This window comes from Aplysia californica, unplaced genomic scaffold (genome assembly GCF_000002075.1).
Source record: "Aplysia californica isolate F4 #8 unplaced genomic scaffold, AplCal3.0 scaffold00565, whole genome shotgun sequence".
Lineage (NCBI taxonomy): Eukaryota > Metazoa > Mollusca > Gastropoda > Aplysiida > Aplysiidae > Aplysia > Aplysia californica.
In genome coordinates, this window is record NW_004797835.1 from 487,705 (window position 1) to 501,826 (window position 14,122).

The window sequence follows — 14,122 nt, forward strand, 5'->3', positions numbered from 1 at the left end:
ACGCGACCTCCGTCGAGCCTCCGAGATTTTTTTGCCCGTTCGAGAAGGCTAGGGGTAGATCTTTCCTACCAGAAGATCGGGGTGTGGCTGAAAGACAGGTAAGAAGGAGCAAAGGAGTAGCAGTAGAAAGGCTGCAGAAAGAGTGCGAAGCCCTGAGGAGGTAGGAACAGAAAGTGGAGACAAAAGCAGACGAAAGAGAAAGTAGAATTTTAAAGAATAAAATTTTTCCGTCACTACTCAGATTCGAATCCGGGACCTTTGAATGAGAGGCCCACCGGACCCGAACGCTACGCAAACTGCCATTCGGTTGACACTAAGTTTACAACTGAGAGAACTGAGCTGATCTCACAAACATTACCGACCGTCGTCTGCAGCGGCTTCACGTTACGCGACTCGCGGCCTCTCCTATTAATAGTTACTCCAAGGCAGATACCCCTTCCCTATGGAGGATGACAGCCACGATCCCTCTCCGTGGTCTCTCCCATGGAAGGACGGAGCCTGTCACTCCTCCCCCAATCCCCAAGTAGGCTGCTGCCCAATAAGGGACAGCAGCCTCGCAAACCCTCTGCCGCAGGAAGGAGTCAGTGTTTTGAAGCGGGGCCGTTGTGCTCCAAAACTAGACAACCCTCATAATTGCAGTCCTGCAATAGAATGGCGACGGACTCCGGCCTTCCATTGCAGAATTGCAACACCTACATGACACAACTTCAAAATCAACAGTCAGATACCACTCAACAAAGTATTCAAAATAAAATAGCTGTTTATACACCCAAAAAATAGGTAGACGCCCAGACACCATCCGGTATGTTCAGACGTCCGATGGCACCACAGAAGAAACACAGATAGACATGATCGCAAATGCAATAGCTTCATCTCTCTCCCAAAATTAATCCAAAACAAATTACAACACCACCTTCCAAAGATCAAAACTAACAGAGAACAACAACACCTAAACTTCCACAGAAACAACACCGAAACCTACAAAGCAGACTTCACACTAGACGAATTGACATCGTAAATCTCGGACTTTGACAATACTTTCCCGGGTCCAGATGACATCCACAGAATCACCCACACTTCTTCTAAAACTATACAGTGACACGTGGCAGTCGCACACTTTTTCGGAGGCTTATCGACTTGCCACTGTCATTTCAATTCTCACGCCAAACAAAGATAGCAAACTCCCAACAAACTACAGACAAATCGCCCTAACGAGCTTTCAATGCAAGCTAACAGAACAATTGATCAACAGGCGACTCGTATGGTTTCTGAAGAGGACGGGCTCGCTGAGCGATCAGCATTGTGGATTCAGTAAAACTCGAACCACCCTGGATCACCGGATCTGCTTTTAGCGGGAGGTTGGCGGGTGCTCTGGTGGTTTGCTGCTTCTTTCCTATCAAACATCTATCGTCCTTATCTCCCTTCCTTCTTTTTTAAAAATGTTTGTTACTCTCTTGTAACACCTCTAATCTTCTGGCGCTCATATTATGCAGTTGCGAGCGCCGTAAAACCTCTACTAAAACAAAACAGACTTTTACACGCGCGACTTTTGACAAAGGAGGCCATCATTTTTTAGTTAGAAAAGGCTTACGATACAACCTGGAAGTACGGTATTCTTTGAGGCCTGCACACTGTCAGTCTACGCGGTCACCTCCATGCTTTCTTTGACTGAAGAACCTTTCCTTCCAGGTTCGTGTCAGATCCTTCTTTTCCGATTCCTACCCTCAGGAGGAAGATGTTCCCCAAGCAAGCACCCTTTCTCCTTTCCTCTTCGAAATAAAAATCAACTCTATCGTTCAGACCCTCCATAACAACATGGACAGTTCGTTGTACGTCGACGACTTCCTGATGCGCTGCCGTTCCAAACATCATCAAATATGAAGTATGGGAAGTAGGCAAATGAAAATAGTTTTAAGTTTTCCCCGTCAAAGACGGTTGCAATATGTATACACTTCTGCCGATCAGGCAGGCATGTGCTTCAGCCAGATTTGGCACTATAGACCTAAAAAACTAAGACAAATATGAACAAAAGACATCTTAAACATTTTCTGTTCCTACAGGCCTATCCTTCATAAGCTTTTAACGTTATCTTTCATTATATTTGTTCTGTTCCTATGTCTGGATGAAAATAGTATGTGTGTGTGTGTGTGTGTGTGTGTGTGTGTGTGTGTGTGTGTGTGTGTGTGTGTGTGTGTGTGTGTGTGTGTGTATGTGTGTGTGTGTGCATTAATGTATATTGCTTGAGAAGAAAGGAAGTAGTGAGAAAGGTTTTTGAAAGACATTGAGCTACTTTTTTTGGAAATGCGCTATATAAATGTTATATATTATTATTATTATTATTATTATTATTATTATTATTATTATTATTATTATTATTATCTAAAAAGGGGTAAGATCCCCATTCAGGACCAGGCTCGTGTTCTCGGATTTATATTTGAAAAAAAAAACTCACCTTCACACATAAAATAAACGACTTTCGCGTGAGGTGCGAAAAAACCTTAAACGCTTAAAAAATTATGTCTCATCCGGAGTGTGGCAGGGACTCAGAACGCTTTCTCCACCTTTATTGTTCCCTTGTCCGATCCAGGATTGACTATGGCAGTCAAGTGTATGGATCGGCAAAACCCACCTCCTAAAATGCTAGACTCAGTACAAAACTAAGGCCTCCGCCTCGTCCTCGTGGCTTTTTGCACTTCTCCAGTGGAAAGCCTTCAGGCCGAAGCAAACACACCATCACCCACACCCAGACACAATAAACCTATTCAACTCTGGGTCTATGGGTGGGACCTCTGGGCATGCCATGCACAAATGCCCACAGTTATTGAGTTATTCAAAGTATCTAAAGTTTGGAACTTTCCCATATATATTCATCTGTTTTCTTTTTTCTTTGTTGGAACAGACTCTGTGGGTATGAACCTTTCACCAGTGAGAGTCCATCAGACCTATTCAAAAAAATTATCAAAGGAGAGTATGAGTTCCATTCCCCAGACTGGGACATCATTGGAGAGAATGCCAAGGTACTGATCAACTTCAAATACTTAAAATGTTTTCTTTCAATGAAGTTAAAGCAGTAAAACTATTGGAACCTTTTTCTTTGTGAAAAATTTTGTATGTATTAATATTGAAATAAAACTTTTTTGAGATTTTAAGAAGAGTAACTGTCAAATGGTACAAACTGATGACAAATGTTGAGGTTTTCATAAGTGTGTTCATTTTCAGAAGACGCTGTGCTGATTTTAATACAAAATGAAACTTGATAGAATGACAGTATCACCACATAGCCCTGTTTGTATAAGCAGTAGGAGTGTGGTTTTTCCCCAATTTTAAATGTATTTTTCACAACACACAAGCTTTTTACAAACATACAACGAAATTAACTTTATGGAAGGAGGTAGATTTTTTTGTTTTTCATTTGCATGCTTGAGTTTTTTAAGCTTCTTGATGGGAGGCTACTCTGAAATTATAGAGGTATGATGCTAATTTTTTAAAAAGATTTCTTGTTTATTTTATAGTGTTTGTTATGTATGTATGTGTGTGTTTTTCGGCGCTCACAACTGCATAAGGTCATATGAGCGCCAAGGGGTGGATGTCAACAAAGAAGTCCTTTCAGGGAATCAGACTCTGCTCAGCTATCTAGCTTCAACAGCACAAAGTCTGCTTCGACTATCAAGGCACCCCGGCAATAGCGGGTCACAAGAGTGTGATAAACATACAAAAGAGGGAAAATGACGATATTAAGGATCAGGAGAGAAAAAGCAGCAGTTCCCTGTTCCTTTTCAGTCACAGTTATGAGCATGACTTTGATGAATCAGCCCATTTACAATTACAATTCTACTGTGCATAAGAACTCGGGATGTTAATTATGTCCCCCTTTGGGAAGACACTTCAGTCTGTAGCACTGTCCCGGGGATTATTGTTTATTTTAGAAGTAAGTGCATCTCCAAGAGAAAAAATATAATTTTCAAGCTTACTTAGAAACTGGTCTATAGAGTCTTTTCCCTTTACAAAGTCTTTGACCAAGAATCTGCAAATTTCCTAGTAATAAAAACACCATTGTTTTTAGACAAGAGACAAGCTCCTTAGCTCTAGTTTTTAAGTTGTGGGGAAATACAAACTTATCATTTAAAGGATATTATTAATCTCATTCCAGCAATTTCCAATACATTGTAACAGTCCAACTTAACAACATGGTTTGGTCATGTCCATTATGTGACATGTGTTTTCCCTATACTGTACTGTTGAAAATTTAGTATCGCCAAATGTATCCATTTTCAAAAGCCCATTACAGTGGAGTCCACTTATAACGAGTCCCGAAATAACGAGAAGTCTGTTATAAAGACACTATTCTAAAACCCCGTTTTTTCTCTTCTTTACCTTTGTATACTGCTATAGCGCAATCAGACAGACATTCACGTCGGTTATAGCTGAATATTGATGCTGTTGTGCACAGTGCACTATTATACATAATGTAAAACCTCGCCAGTTGAGAAACTTTTTGGTGATCTAGCGAAAAAAAGAATGGGAGAACCCATGTGTGTCAACAATGAAGGCTGGAGCGACTGAGTAGGGAGGGTGTAGCATGCGCAGACAAGCAGAACGCATCGCGTGATACTGATAGGCCAGCCTGGGCCAAGTCTAGATTATCTGGACCTACCATCATGTCTTTCACTTCTCCGATGCGGGGATGGAGATGTCACAGCAATGTGATGGATGGAGCGAATGTGTGACATGCGTAAGCAGACGGAATGCTCCACGTGGTGTGGTGGGGTGGGGGACAACACAGCGGACAAATGAGCCTAGAGCCCCTTCTTTCTGATCACCAACACCGAGCTGTCAACATCGATAGCGCTAGAGGAAGAAACCTGAATTGATTTTTGATCAAGTAAGACCTAGAGGTCTTGCTGAAACAAAATCATCGTCAGGGGAGATAACAAAAAGAGAAAAAAAAACAGAACACCAAACTCATAGATTTAGGACTACTTTATTATTTCCCTTGAATTTTTTACTGGATCCCTTATAGCGAGAATCCTGCTATAACGGACATTTTGCACCAGTCCCCTCCCTTTCGTTATAACAGGATTCCACTCTATTTTCTTGTTGCAGATAGACCTCTCACCTCATGCCTCGAACACAGTATTTTATCTCTCCCCACCTCTAAGTGATTTTTATTGCACAATATCTTCATGTGTGTGTGTGTATGCTTGCGTGCATTTGTGTGTGTATGTATGTATGTGTGTGTTTGTTTGTGTGTGTGTGTGTGTGTGTGTGTGTGTGTGTGTGTGTGTGTGTGCGCATGTGTAAGTACTTGTGTGTGTGTGTGCCTATGTACGTGTGTGTGTGTGTGTGTGTGTGTGTGTGTGTGTGTGTGTGTGTGTGTGTGTGTGTGTGTGTGTGTGTCTGTGTGGTAAAACATCAAACCAGTGCGCCAGCATCTGGACAATAAAGATTTATCTATCTTTGTCTTTTGTCAGTTTTGAATGATACAGTTTAAAAAAATATTTTTTCAACAGGACTTTGTGCGCAAACTTCTGATCAAGAACCCACAAAAGCGTTTGACTGCAGAAGCAGCATGCAAGAACTGTTGGGTGCTCAGCTATGCATCAAGGACAGATAGTCTTGACTCTGTGGTGGAGAAAATAAAATCATTTAACGAGCAGAGGAAGCAAAAGGCAATGGTTCCTCAATTGAATGTTGTAACAGCACACCCTGATATGAATAATAGACTTCTTGAATTTGTGGAATATGGCTAACTGACGATACTGGCTATCTCTAAAATTTCTTGCACTGCTTGTAACTTGCAAACGTAACTTTGCTGACGTTGGTGAATCTATGCTTAAATAAAACTTTCTTAAGAATGCATTTTGATAGACACTTAAAGATGGGACTCTGTTTTTGAAGGCTAGATCTATGTGCTCATTGTGCACTTGGTCAGTGGTATTTACATTCAAACATCTAGCTGGAGAAATTTTGGATTATGGTTAAAATTTGCTTATAATTAGAGCATGTGCATCCTGCAAGGTTACCTCTAGCCAGAACGTTGTTTTGAAGATATTATTATGTTTCACATGAGCAAAGTGCTAATATTGCACCTGATACCACGATGTAATTTTCTCTTTGTCAATAGCTACAGTGCAGCTTTACCAATTTCATAGGAGTATGCAATTGAGCACAGTAAACCCGGACACGGGAAGCCTAAATTTACGGATATAATTTCGAGTTATGTGCCATTCCGCAACTAAAGTGCCTATTTCCTTTGTAGTTTCAATTTCTGTGGATGTATCGAACTGGACATCTCGAAAAGCCCAATCAAGATTTCCCCCACAATTTTCTCATTTAAATGTTCGTATCTGCACAATAGAAAACAATCATTGGGAGTATAATTTTACATGAGCCAACCAGGCTTGTCCCTGCACAGCGTGATTCACACACAGTTGGTATTAAGATGTATCTTCACTCGCGTGGGTTGCAGACAAGGTGGTGAATAATTGGAAAGTGAGCAAATGGGCAATAGGCGTAGTAGCTACTAATAAGATTTCTAGAGAAAGTCAATTAGAATCTGCTGGGTATCCGGTATATACACCTATGGATGTTTACAACTGTTTCTAGATGAAACCGCATAAAAGCTGCAATAAAGTGAAACAATACAAACAATTCACTGTGCTCACCATCTGAAAAGATTTAAAGATTTCTAATTACTTCATGCAACACCACGGCTTGCTGCACAATAGAGGGAGACAATAGTTTCGATACCCATTCTTCATTGAGTTACCGTAGACGAGTGTAGTAGATAAGCTCACGGAAATTTGGATCAAATTTTTAGCTTGCACCAAATTGGTGCTGCAAAGAGCAGTTTCATGCACCTTTCCTCTTGTGCGGGAAGAACGGTGCCTTGATTTCTCTTACAGTGACAAAAATAGCTTTGGTGCAAAGATTTTACTTGCTACTAGCAGACACTACCGGAAGCGGCACGACAAGCATAAACCATCCTCGCCGTCTGTCTCTTCCCTGGCGCAGTCAACGGATGTAGTGGGCTTAATGTAGATCTAGAGCACTGACAGGTTTAGAACAATTTAGAAAAGGGAAGGGGGGGGGGGGGTCAAGGTTATGTGGAGTGCTTGCACCAATTGCACCAATGGCGCCCCACCACTCATTACCTGTAGTGTTCGTAAGGCACAAGAACTCCCTTGAATCTAGTTGTGTGAGGGTTGGTGGTGGGTGGTGGGGTGGTACTGAAGATAGACTGGTCATTGTGTGTGTGTGTGGTTGTTTGAACATAAAAGGAAGTGATTACACAAAAGGGGTGGTGTGCTCTGACCAATGTTGGTTAATATTGTCTTGTTCATGATTTGATGTAAGAAAATTATTTTTTAAAGTCGTAATTAACCCTATCCATAACGTCGTGTTTTACTATCATATCCATACGACGTGGGGAACTCTGTGCCACCACTTTTCAAAGAGGAAATTTACTCGTTATTCCGATCCGTACGTTTTGCAACAGTCTGTCAAAATGATTTTTTTAAAGAAATGCTGAAAGTTTCCAAGAGATCTTTGCGCTAGAAGTATTCTAAAATATGAAGAATACAACCCCGGGGGTACAAAATGACCCCAGGGCGTACGGATAGGGTTAATAAAAATAGATAGCATTTTTATAGCGCATGTAGTGTCCATTTCTGATAAATAGGATCTAGCCAAATGAGAACATTCATTGTAAGTGCCTTTCCTAAGGACACAATGTCGGACAGAGCTAGGCCCTCAAACTTACTATTACAAATCTAGTAGCCTAACTACAAGACACACCATATAATATTGGGTACTTTTCATGATGGCAGTGATTTGTTTTCCAACCATTAGACCTTCACAGTTTACTTTTCTTGATCTACTTCAATAGTTCTTTCTTTTTTGGGGGTTGCTTTGTTTTACTTGAAAAACACGACGTGTTTGTGATATCCCTGCTAGACTTTATTTTGCTATGAACTCAGTTAACTAGTATGGATAGGGGTGATTTTCTGATTTAAAAAATATAGTTGGTACTAAGCTGCCTGCATGAAGTCACAGTTTTATTTTTCTTTTAAGATGTAAACAAAGAATCCTTTTTGGAGTCTACTCTTTTTTGCACATGTGCCTCTAGAACTTAAGAACCCAACTGAGCCATAGCAGCTGACCAGAACAAAAAAAGTGTTAAAATAAATGTTAATAACTTTCTTGTTTACTCAATCAACATCAAAATTTACTGGAAACTAGAACATACTTTTGGATTATATTTAAAAAAAAACCCTACTAATTGCTGTTGCACAATGGAAAGATGATAAAACATTTCACCCATTTACAAGGCGCTTTTTCAGTTTAGACATGTCCACAAACAAAATCTCCCGAATCAACCTGTACATTATTTGCTCGTGAATACGGGATGAATATATCTGCAACAAACATAACTTTCCAAGTGAGAGATCCATTTGGTAATGGGCTGCAAATTTTGAAAAGTTTTGGTCCATAGAAAATAAGAACTAGATGTAGAGCTAGAATTATAAGCCCAAGGTAACACGCGGTAAGCAGTCTGTAAAAATAACGCACTCTTGAAAAGGTGGTCCATGATTCGGTGAACTCTCACCAATACCTCGTCATCATACTGAGTTCTGGGAGAGCCTGGGACTATTAGTTGATGATAAAGGGAGACAGAAATAGCTCTCCCACCAAGTTAGAGCTGCTCCGCATGACGCCAGAGCTGTTCTGGGCTGGGTCAACAATCATTTTGGTTACAGGACAGTCAGTCAGATTGAGCACACCTTGACCCAAATGAACAGTACTTGAGTGCACTAGACCTTCACCATTGCGGTGTTTGTTGAAGAACAAGATATGTGAGAAAATGTTTTGAAAGCATCCAAGACTTAAGAGAAACCATCACAGAGGGCGTAAGAAAGATTTCTCCCGAGCAGTGTCAACTCTGTGGTCAATTTCACTCTGCGTGTGGTTAACTAAAAATTGTGGGTATAGACGTCTTGTAACTTTGTTTGTTGCAGTCATATTCTATTGTTAGTAACATATAATAAATCTGTATGGATGTTTCACGTTTCTGCAAACTTTGGTATTTGTACGGTTTTAATAGTTTAGTAGAGGTTTTACGGCGCTCGCAACGGTTTCATCAGCGTTCTTTTGGACGACCTTTTTTCTGGCCACTTTGTAGGCAGAAATCTTGTTATTGACCGAGATGTTGCTTTTTCTGAGTAATGGTACAAGCAGAACAGTTGCTTACATTGGTACAGGTAGATTGCAAGCATCATACCAATGAGTATTTCTGTACGAAAAACATTCTATCCATGTTTTGCTTGCTGTCCTGCTTTACTGTACGATTCGTAAAGTTTCACATGCAAAAACATGCTCTTCTAATTTGGAGAACAGTTCATGATATTATTTTGTGATTGATGTGAACTTTTCCCCGCTTGATAAAGAAGTGTTCTGAGGCATGTAACCTAGTATGCTTTTTTGTGCTTATGGGTAGTAACTGTTGCATTAAAAACAACAAATGAAAACCCGTCTGGGAGGGGTAGGACTCATACCTGGCTTGAGAGATATTGTTTAGTAATGTCTGCACTATAAAGTATAAAGGCAAACAACTTTTGTGCTTGACTTAACTTTCCATTTCTAGATGTTTATGCATTTACTTGATTATGTTAAAGTGACATGTAAGATAGCAAGGTTGATGAAAAAATAAGAGTACATTTTTAAACATTGGAAAAGAAATCAAAACAGACATATTATTTTTTATTATTCTATATATATATATATATATATATATATATATATATATATATATATATATATATATATATATATATATATGTATATATATATATATATATGGACTTTGTTTATACTCTCCCACTAATTTGCCAGTTGGTATTGTCATACATAGATATATGACCGCAGCAATTTTCAAACAGTGTGCCTTCAAGCAGTTCCTGCACACTGTGAAGAGAATATTAAAATTTGTAATGTGATCAGTTTTGAAACATCAAGAATTATAGGCTCTCTTGTGTCTTTATGGAAGATTAATAATGAAGACTTGCCACTAAATAAACCATTGAAAAGATTCTCCTGAACACAAAAGAGCAAAAGGTTTTCATTTTGATGTTTAGTCATATCTTACGAAAACATAACAAATTTTTATATTAAATTGTTGTGTTGTGGTTGTTCTTTTCTCCTACAACATTTTCTTTGACAGAATTTTGTTAAAATGTTGACTTCAGGTTTGGTTTTAACTATAAGATGTTTGGAAGGTATAAATCAAATTAAAATCAATTTCCAACCATCCCCTCCAACCAGGGATGTGGTTCATACTTCTGTTAACGATTCACTTTCTTTTTTTCGTTTTTCGTTGTTATTTTACTACAGTTGTTTCAGTAATTTATATATTATATCTTAGGGCATGTAAGACTTTTGTTTACACGGTTTTCAGCTTATTACTTCCGTGTAAACAAAGAATACGCTGAAAGTAATAAGCTGAAAATAAAGAGGAGAAATTAAGACCACAGTTTGAAAAATGTATTAGAATTAAATGAATACATTACTATTTCGGGATTCCTGATTGGTCTTTGGTTTTCATTTCACTTACATATTTTAGAACCATGATAACTTTATACTCTGTCTGGCTCTCTTTTTATACCTTTTGGCAACATAGAAGTGAAAGACATTCTACTTTTTGCTATTTGTTTTTGTAGTTTCAAGACATAAAGAGGCAATTGAAATGAAAAATTGGAGCAAAAAGTCCTGAAGGAATGCATCTGCATTCACTCTGCAAATATTTAGAGATTTTTCATACTTCATGTTCCGTTTTTGGGTCATACTTTTGTACAAGAATATACTTCCTGATCCGTTTTGAGGTAATACTTAAACATAGGAAAATAGTTTGTGTTTCGTTTCTCGAGTCATTATACTTATAAGAAAATATAAACATTATTACTACAATAACTGATTCATTGCCGTAGCCCATTTTAGGCTTTAAATTTAGGAATCTAAGAACCGCAACATAATTGTGCATGCAATTTAAAATAAAGTAATGAAACCTTAAACTCAATCGGATTTGTTGCTTTAAAAGCGCCATATTCCCCACAAACACGCACAGAGGTGTCTTCATCCTGAGGCCGCCATTTTTTCTGCAGAGGCCATTGCTATAGACATGGCATTTGACTTTGTAGAATACTCTCCAAAACCATCTTTTCTAATTCTGTGCGATTCTTTGTCTTGCATCACTTCACTCACGACTTTTACTCTTATTTAACAACCCTAAAACCACCAAGCTTCAGTTCAGGGTGGGGTGGGGGGGGGGGGGGGGGCTACACCTGAAGGCTATCTCGCTTATTACGAGTAGATCGCATTTTACCAAATTTCACACATATAACGAGCAAAGTAAGGAGTCTTAAAATCCGCTATCAAATTTGAGAAAAAAAATTTCGTTTCCACGGAGACGGCGGCCATATTGGATTTTGTTGACATGTCTTACGTAATGAATACCCCGCTAATTTTTCGTGGAAATAGATTTTTTTGCGTGCATATTAACTAGCATTAGATCTACAAATCTGTCTGTTGAATTTGTCCTAAACGAATTACAAAATTTATAATGAAATTTTTCCTGAGGTTGTAATCTATGTTTGCAAAAAATCCGTGAAAATCCCCACTCCAAACACCACCAACAAAAATCTATTTTAAAAAAATTCAGCAGATCATTTTTGATATCACATCTTCTCTTCATTCTGTGAACATTTCTAGAAAGAATGAAAAATGATTGAGTTATTCTAAAAAGTGTATTAAAAAACCGCGTTTGGAGAAAACGGGCGAAAAATAAAAATAAAAGATTGCCTTTATGAGGAAATGGTGGTGACAAACATGCCCGGTATGGGAAGAAATAAAGCTTTTGGGGGATCTAAGGCTATGAAATAGCTGTACGAGAAGCTGAAGAATCGAATCCGGACAATTGGGGTGTAGCCCCCCTTGGCTGAACAGGAAGAGAATATTATTGTGTTTGCATGGCTATCTAGCCGTAGAAACGAGCAGTTCGATCTTCTGGCTTAGGAATCCTTGCCCCACCTGTTAGGGTCAATGGAGAACACTCTCCTTCAGATTAAAAGAAACAGGGCCAAAAGCTACACCTCCAGTCTCTGGGAAGAACATTAATGGAGCTATGTCCTGCCCAATTTGGCCTCCAGATAATCTTTTACTTTCTCCAGAAGAGGGTAAGTTGACATTCCTCCGTTTCTCCTAAATATACCTCCTGCAGGGAGATGAAAAATCCCTTTTTGTTAAATGCGATCTAATAGGATATTGTGTCCGTACTTTGGGGAGACCCGAAGAAAGAATTTCAAATGACCAATTAAAAAAAACAACTGATTGTTCTCTGTCGCCGATCCCTAAAAAATAATCTACTTTAGAGAGACTCAGAGTAGATAATGCCATTTTAAAAGTGAATTTTTTTTTAAAAACTGGATTTTTTATAGTGCAATTTTTAAATACAACCATTCTGACTTATGAGAATAAAACCAAACTGTGCTGTGAACAAACGTGAAAACAACCAACTTCAACCTCTTCCCCTGAAATAACCTTATAGGCCTACAGTTGCGAGTCCCCAAAACTCTTACGTCATACCAAATTGAAACTGAATTTTCAATTTTGAGGGCTGTTTCTACTTTATGGTATCGATTGCTCAAACATGGCTTCAAACATTCTTTGGTATCGAAAACAAACATTATTGCTGTAAGTTCATGCATTTGAAAGAGAAACAAGTAGACCTGCACGTGTTGATTGTGTTTCTACTTCTCTGATGATGAATTTCTAATTATTTTACATGTTTCCCTTCTATTAAAAAAATATTATATTAGTGCAACCCGAAAAGAAAACTCGAAATATTTCCTGAAAGTATGATCCCAAAAAGGGAACACGAAGTACACGAAGTACCCGATCGAAGGGTTATAACAGGTATTGAAAATGCTTTTCTTACAAAAAATGTAAACCCACTTAACACAATTATGCATAATCAGAGGTTGCCAAAATGGATGCTTGAAGCACTCTAATCAAGCACTATTGTGGTTGGCAAATTCTTACTTCTGTAAAAACAGTTAAAAGGGTTGTTGATAGATCTTTCTTCTTACCCTTGTGCATGTATGTTTTCCTACTTAATTCTTTGTTTATCCTTCTGCCTTATGAGATCATTTTAAGTGTACCAATGTAATTAAAACGAAAAGAAACAAAACGCCAAATACCCCAACAACCAACAAAAGTAAAGCAAAAGTAATTAGATCTAGAACAAGTAAATCAAGCCTAATGTGAACCTCTTTTCTATCTGTGAACAGAGAGAGATTTTGGAGGTTGCCCGAACTCCGCGGAGCAGGATGAGCAGCCGAGCGACTCCGTACAGAGATGACTTAACGCTACGTGTAACCGCCAGCCCCTTACCACAGCTGGAAATCTCCGCCCCTCAATCACAACCAGAACCACAGAAGATAGTGGAGGAAGACATAGCCTTTGATCATATGTAAACTACAACTATTCTCCAACACAATCAGTATTCTCCTATAAGTATTATGTTTGAACTATTGTTCTCTGAAGTATTCTCCTGAAATAAACAAAGAAAGAAAAGAAAAGAAAGAAAGAAAGAAGAAAGAAAATAAAGAAACAAAAAAATAAATAAAAAATAAACAAAAACAAAACTGCAAAGGTAGGTTTAATTAATTAGTAGAGATGAACACAGCAATTGAGCTAAACTAAAAAGAAAACTGAATTGAAAAATTAACCTTTCGTTGGAGGTTGTGTGATAAGGTGCAGTGTGATATTATATTTATATATGAGAGGTAAAATAATATTCTGTGAAATTTTAGTCTCATTTTCCCATGATGCTACCTCTTCAACTTCAGTAGGTATAACATTTTAACAATTCTCAGATAAATACTCGTAACTTTGATATTTTTCAAAGTTGGGAAGGAAACACAGTTTTGTCAGTTGACCTCGAATGTAATTGACACTGATGTAATACTTTCCATTTCTCTTCATTTCATAATACATGTATGCTTTCACTCGTCTGTTATTTGATTTATATATGCCTACTTACAGTAATCTGGTAACCCCCCCCTCCCCC

The 14,122-nt window shown here is 38.4% G+C and overlaps 1 protein-coding gene across 1 annotated transcript; it reads left to right on the plus strand.

The window, feature by feature from the left end:
• Positions 1-449: 449 nt before the first annotated feature.
• Positions 450-14,057, plus strand: LOC101845492 (calcium/calmodulin-dependent protein kinase type 1B). The gene is made up of 4 exons (XM_035972043.1): positions 450-523; positions 2,900-3,017; positions 5,511-5,669; positions 13,341-14,057. Exons 1-4 carry the CDS (start codon positions 450-452, stop codon positions 13,524-13,526), a joined length of 537 nt encoding a protein of 178 aa, XP_035827936.1. The 3' UTR covers positions 13,527-14,057.
• The last annotated feature ends 65 nt before the right edge of the window (positions 14,058-14,122 follow it).

Excerpts from the sequence above, each read along its gene's own strand:
- LOC101845492 (XM_035972043.1), top strand. The coding sequence starts at position 450 with ATGACAGCCACGATCCCTCTCCGTGGTCTCTCCCATGGAAGGACGGAG. Across the intron at positions 524-2,899 it reads ACTCCTCCCCCAATCCCCAA|ACTCTGTGGGTATGAACCTT; the intron begins GTAGGCTGCTGC and ends TTGTTGGAACAG. Across the intron at positions 3,018-5,510 it reads TCATTGGAGAGAATGCCAAG|GACTTTGTGCGCAAACTTCT; the intron begins GTACTGATCAAC and ends TTTTTTCAACAG.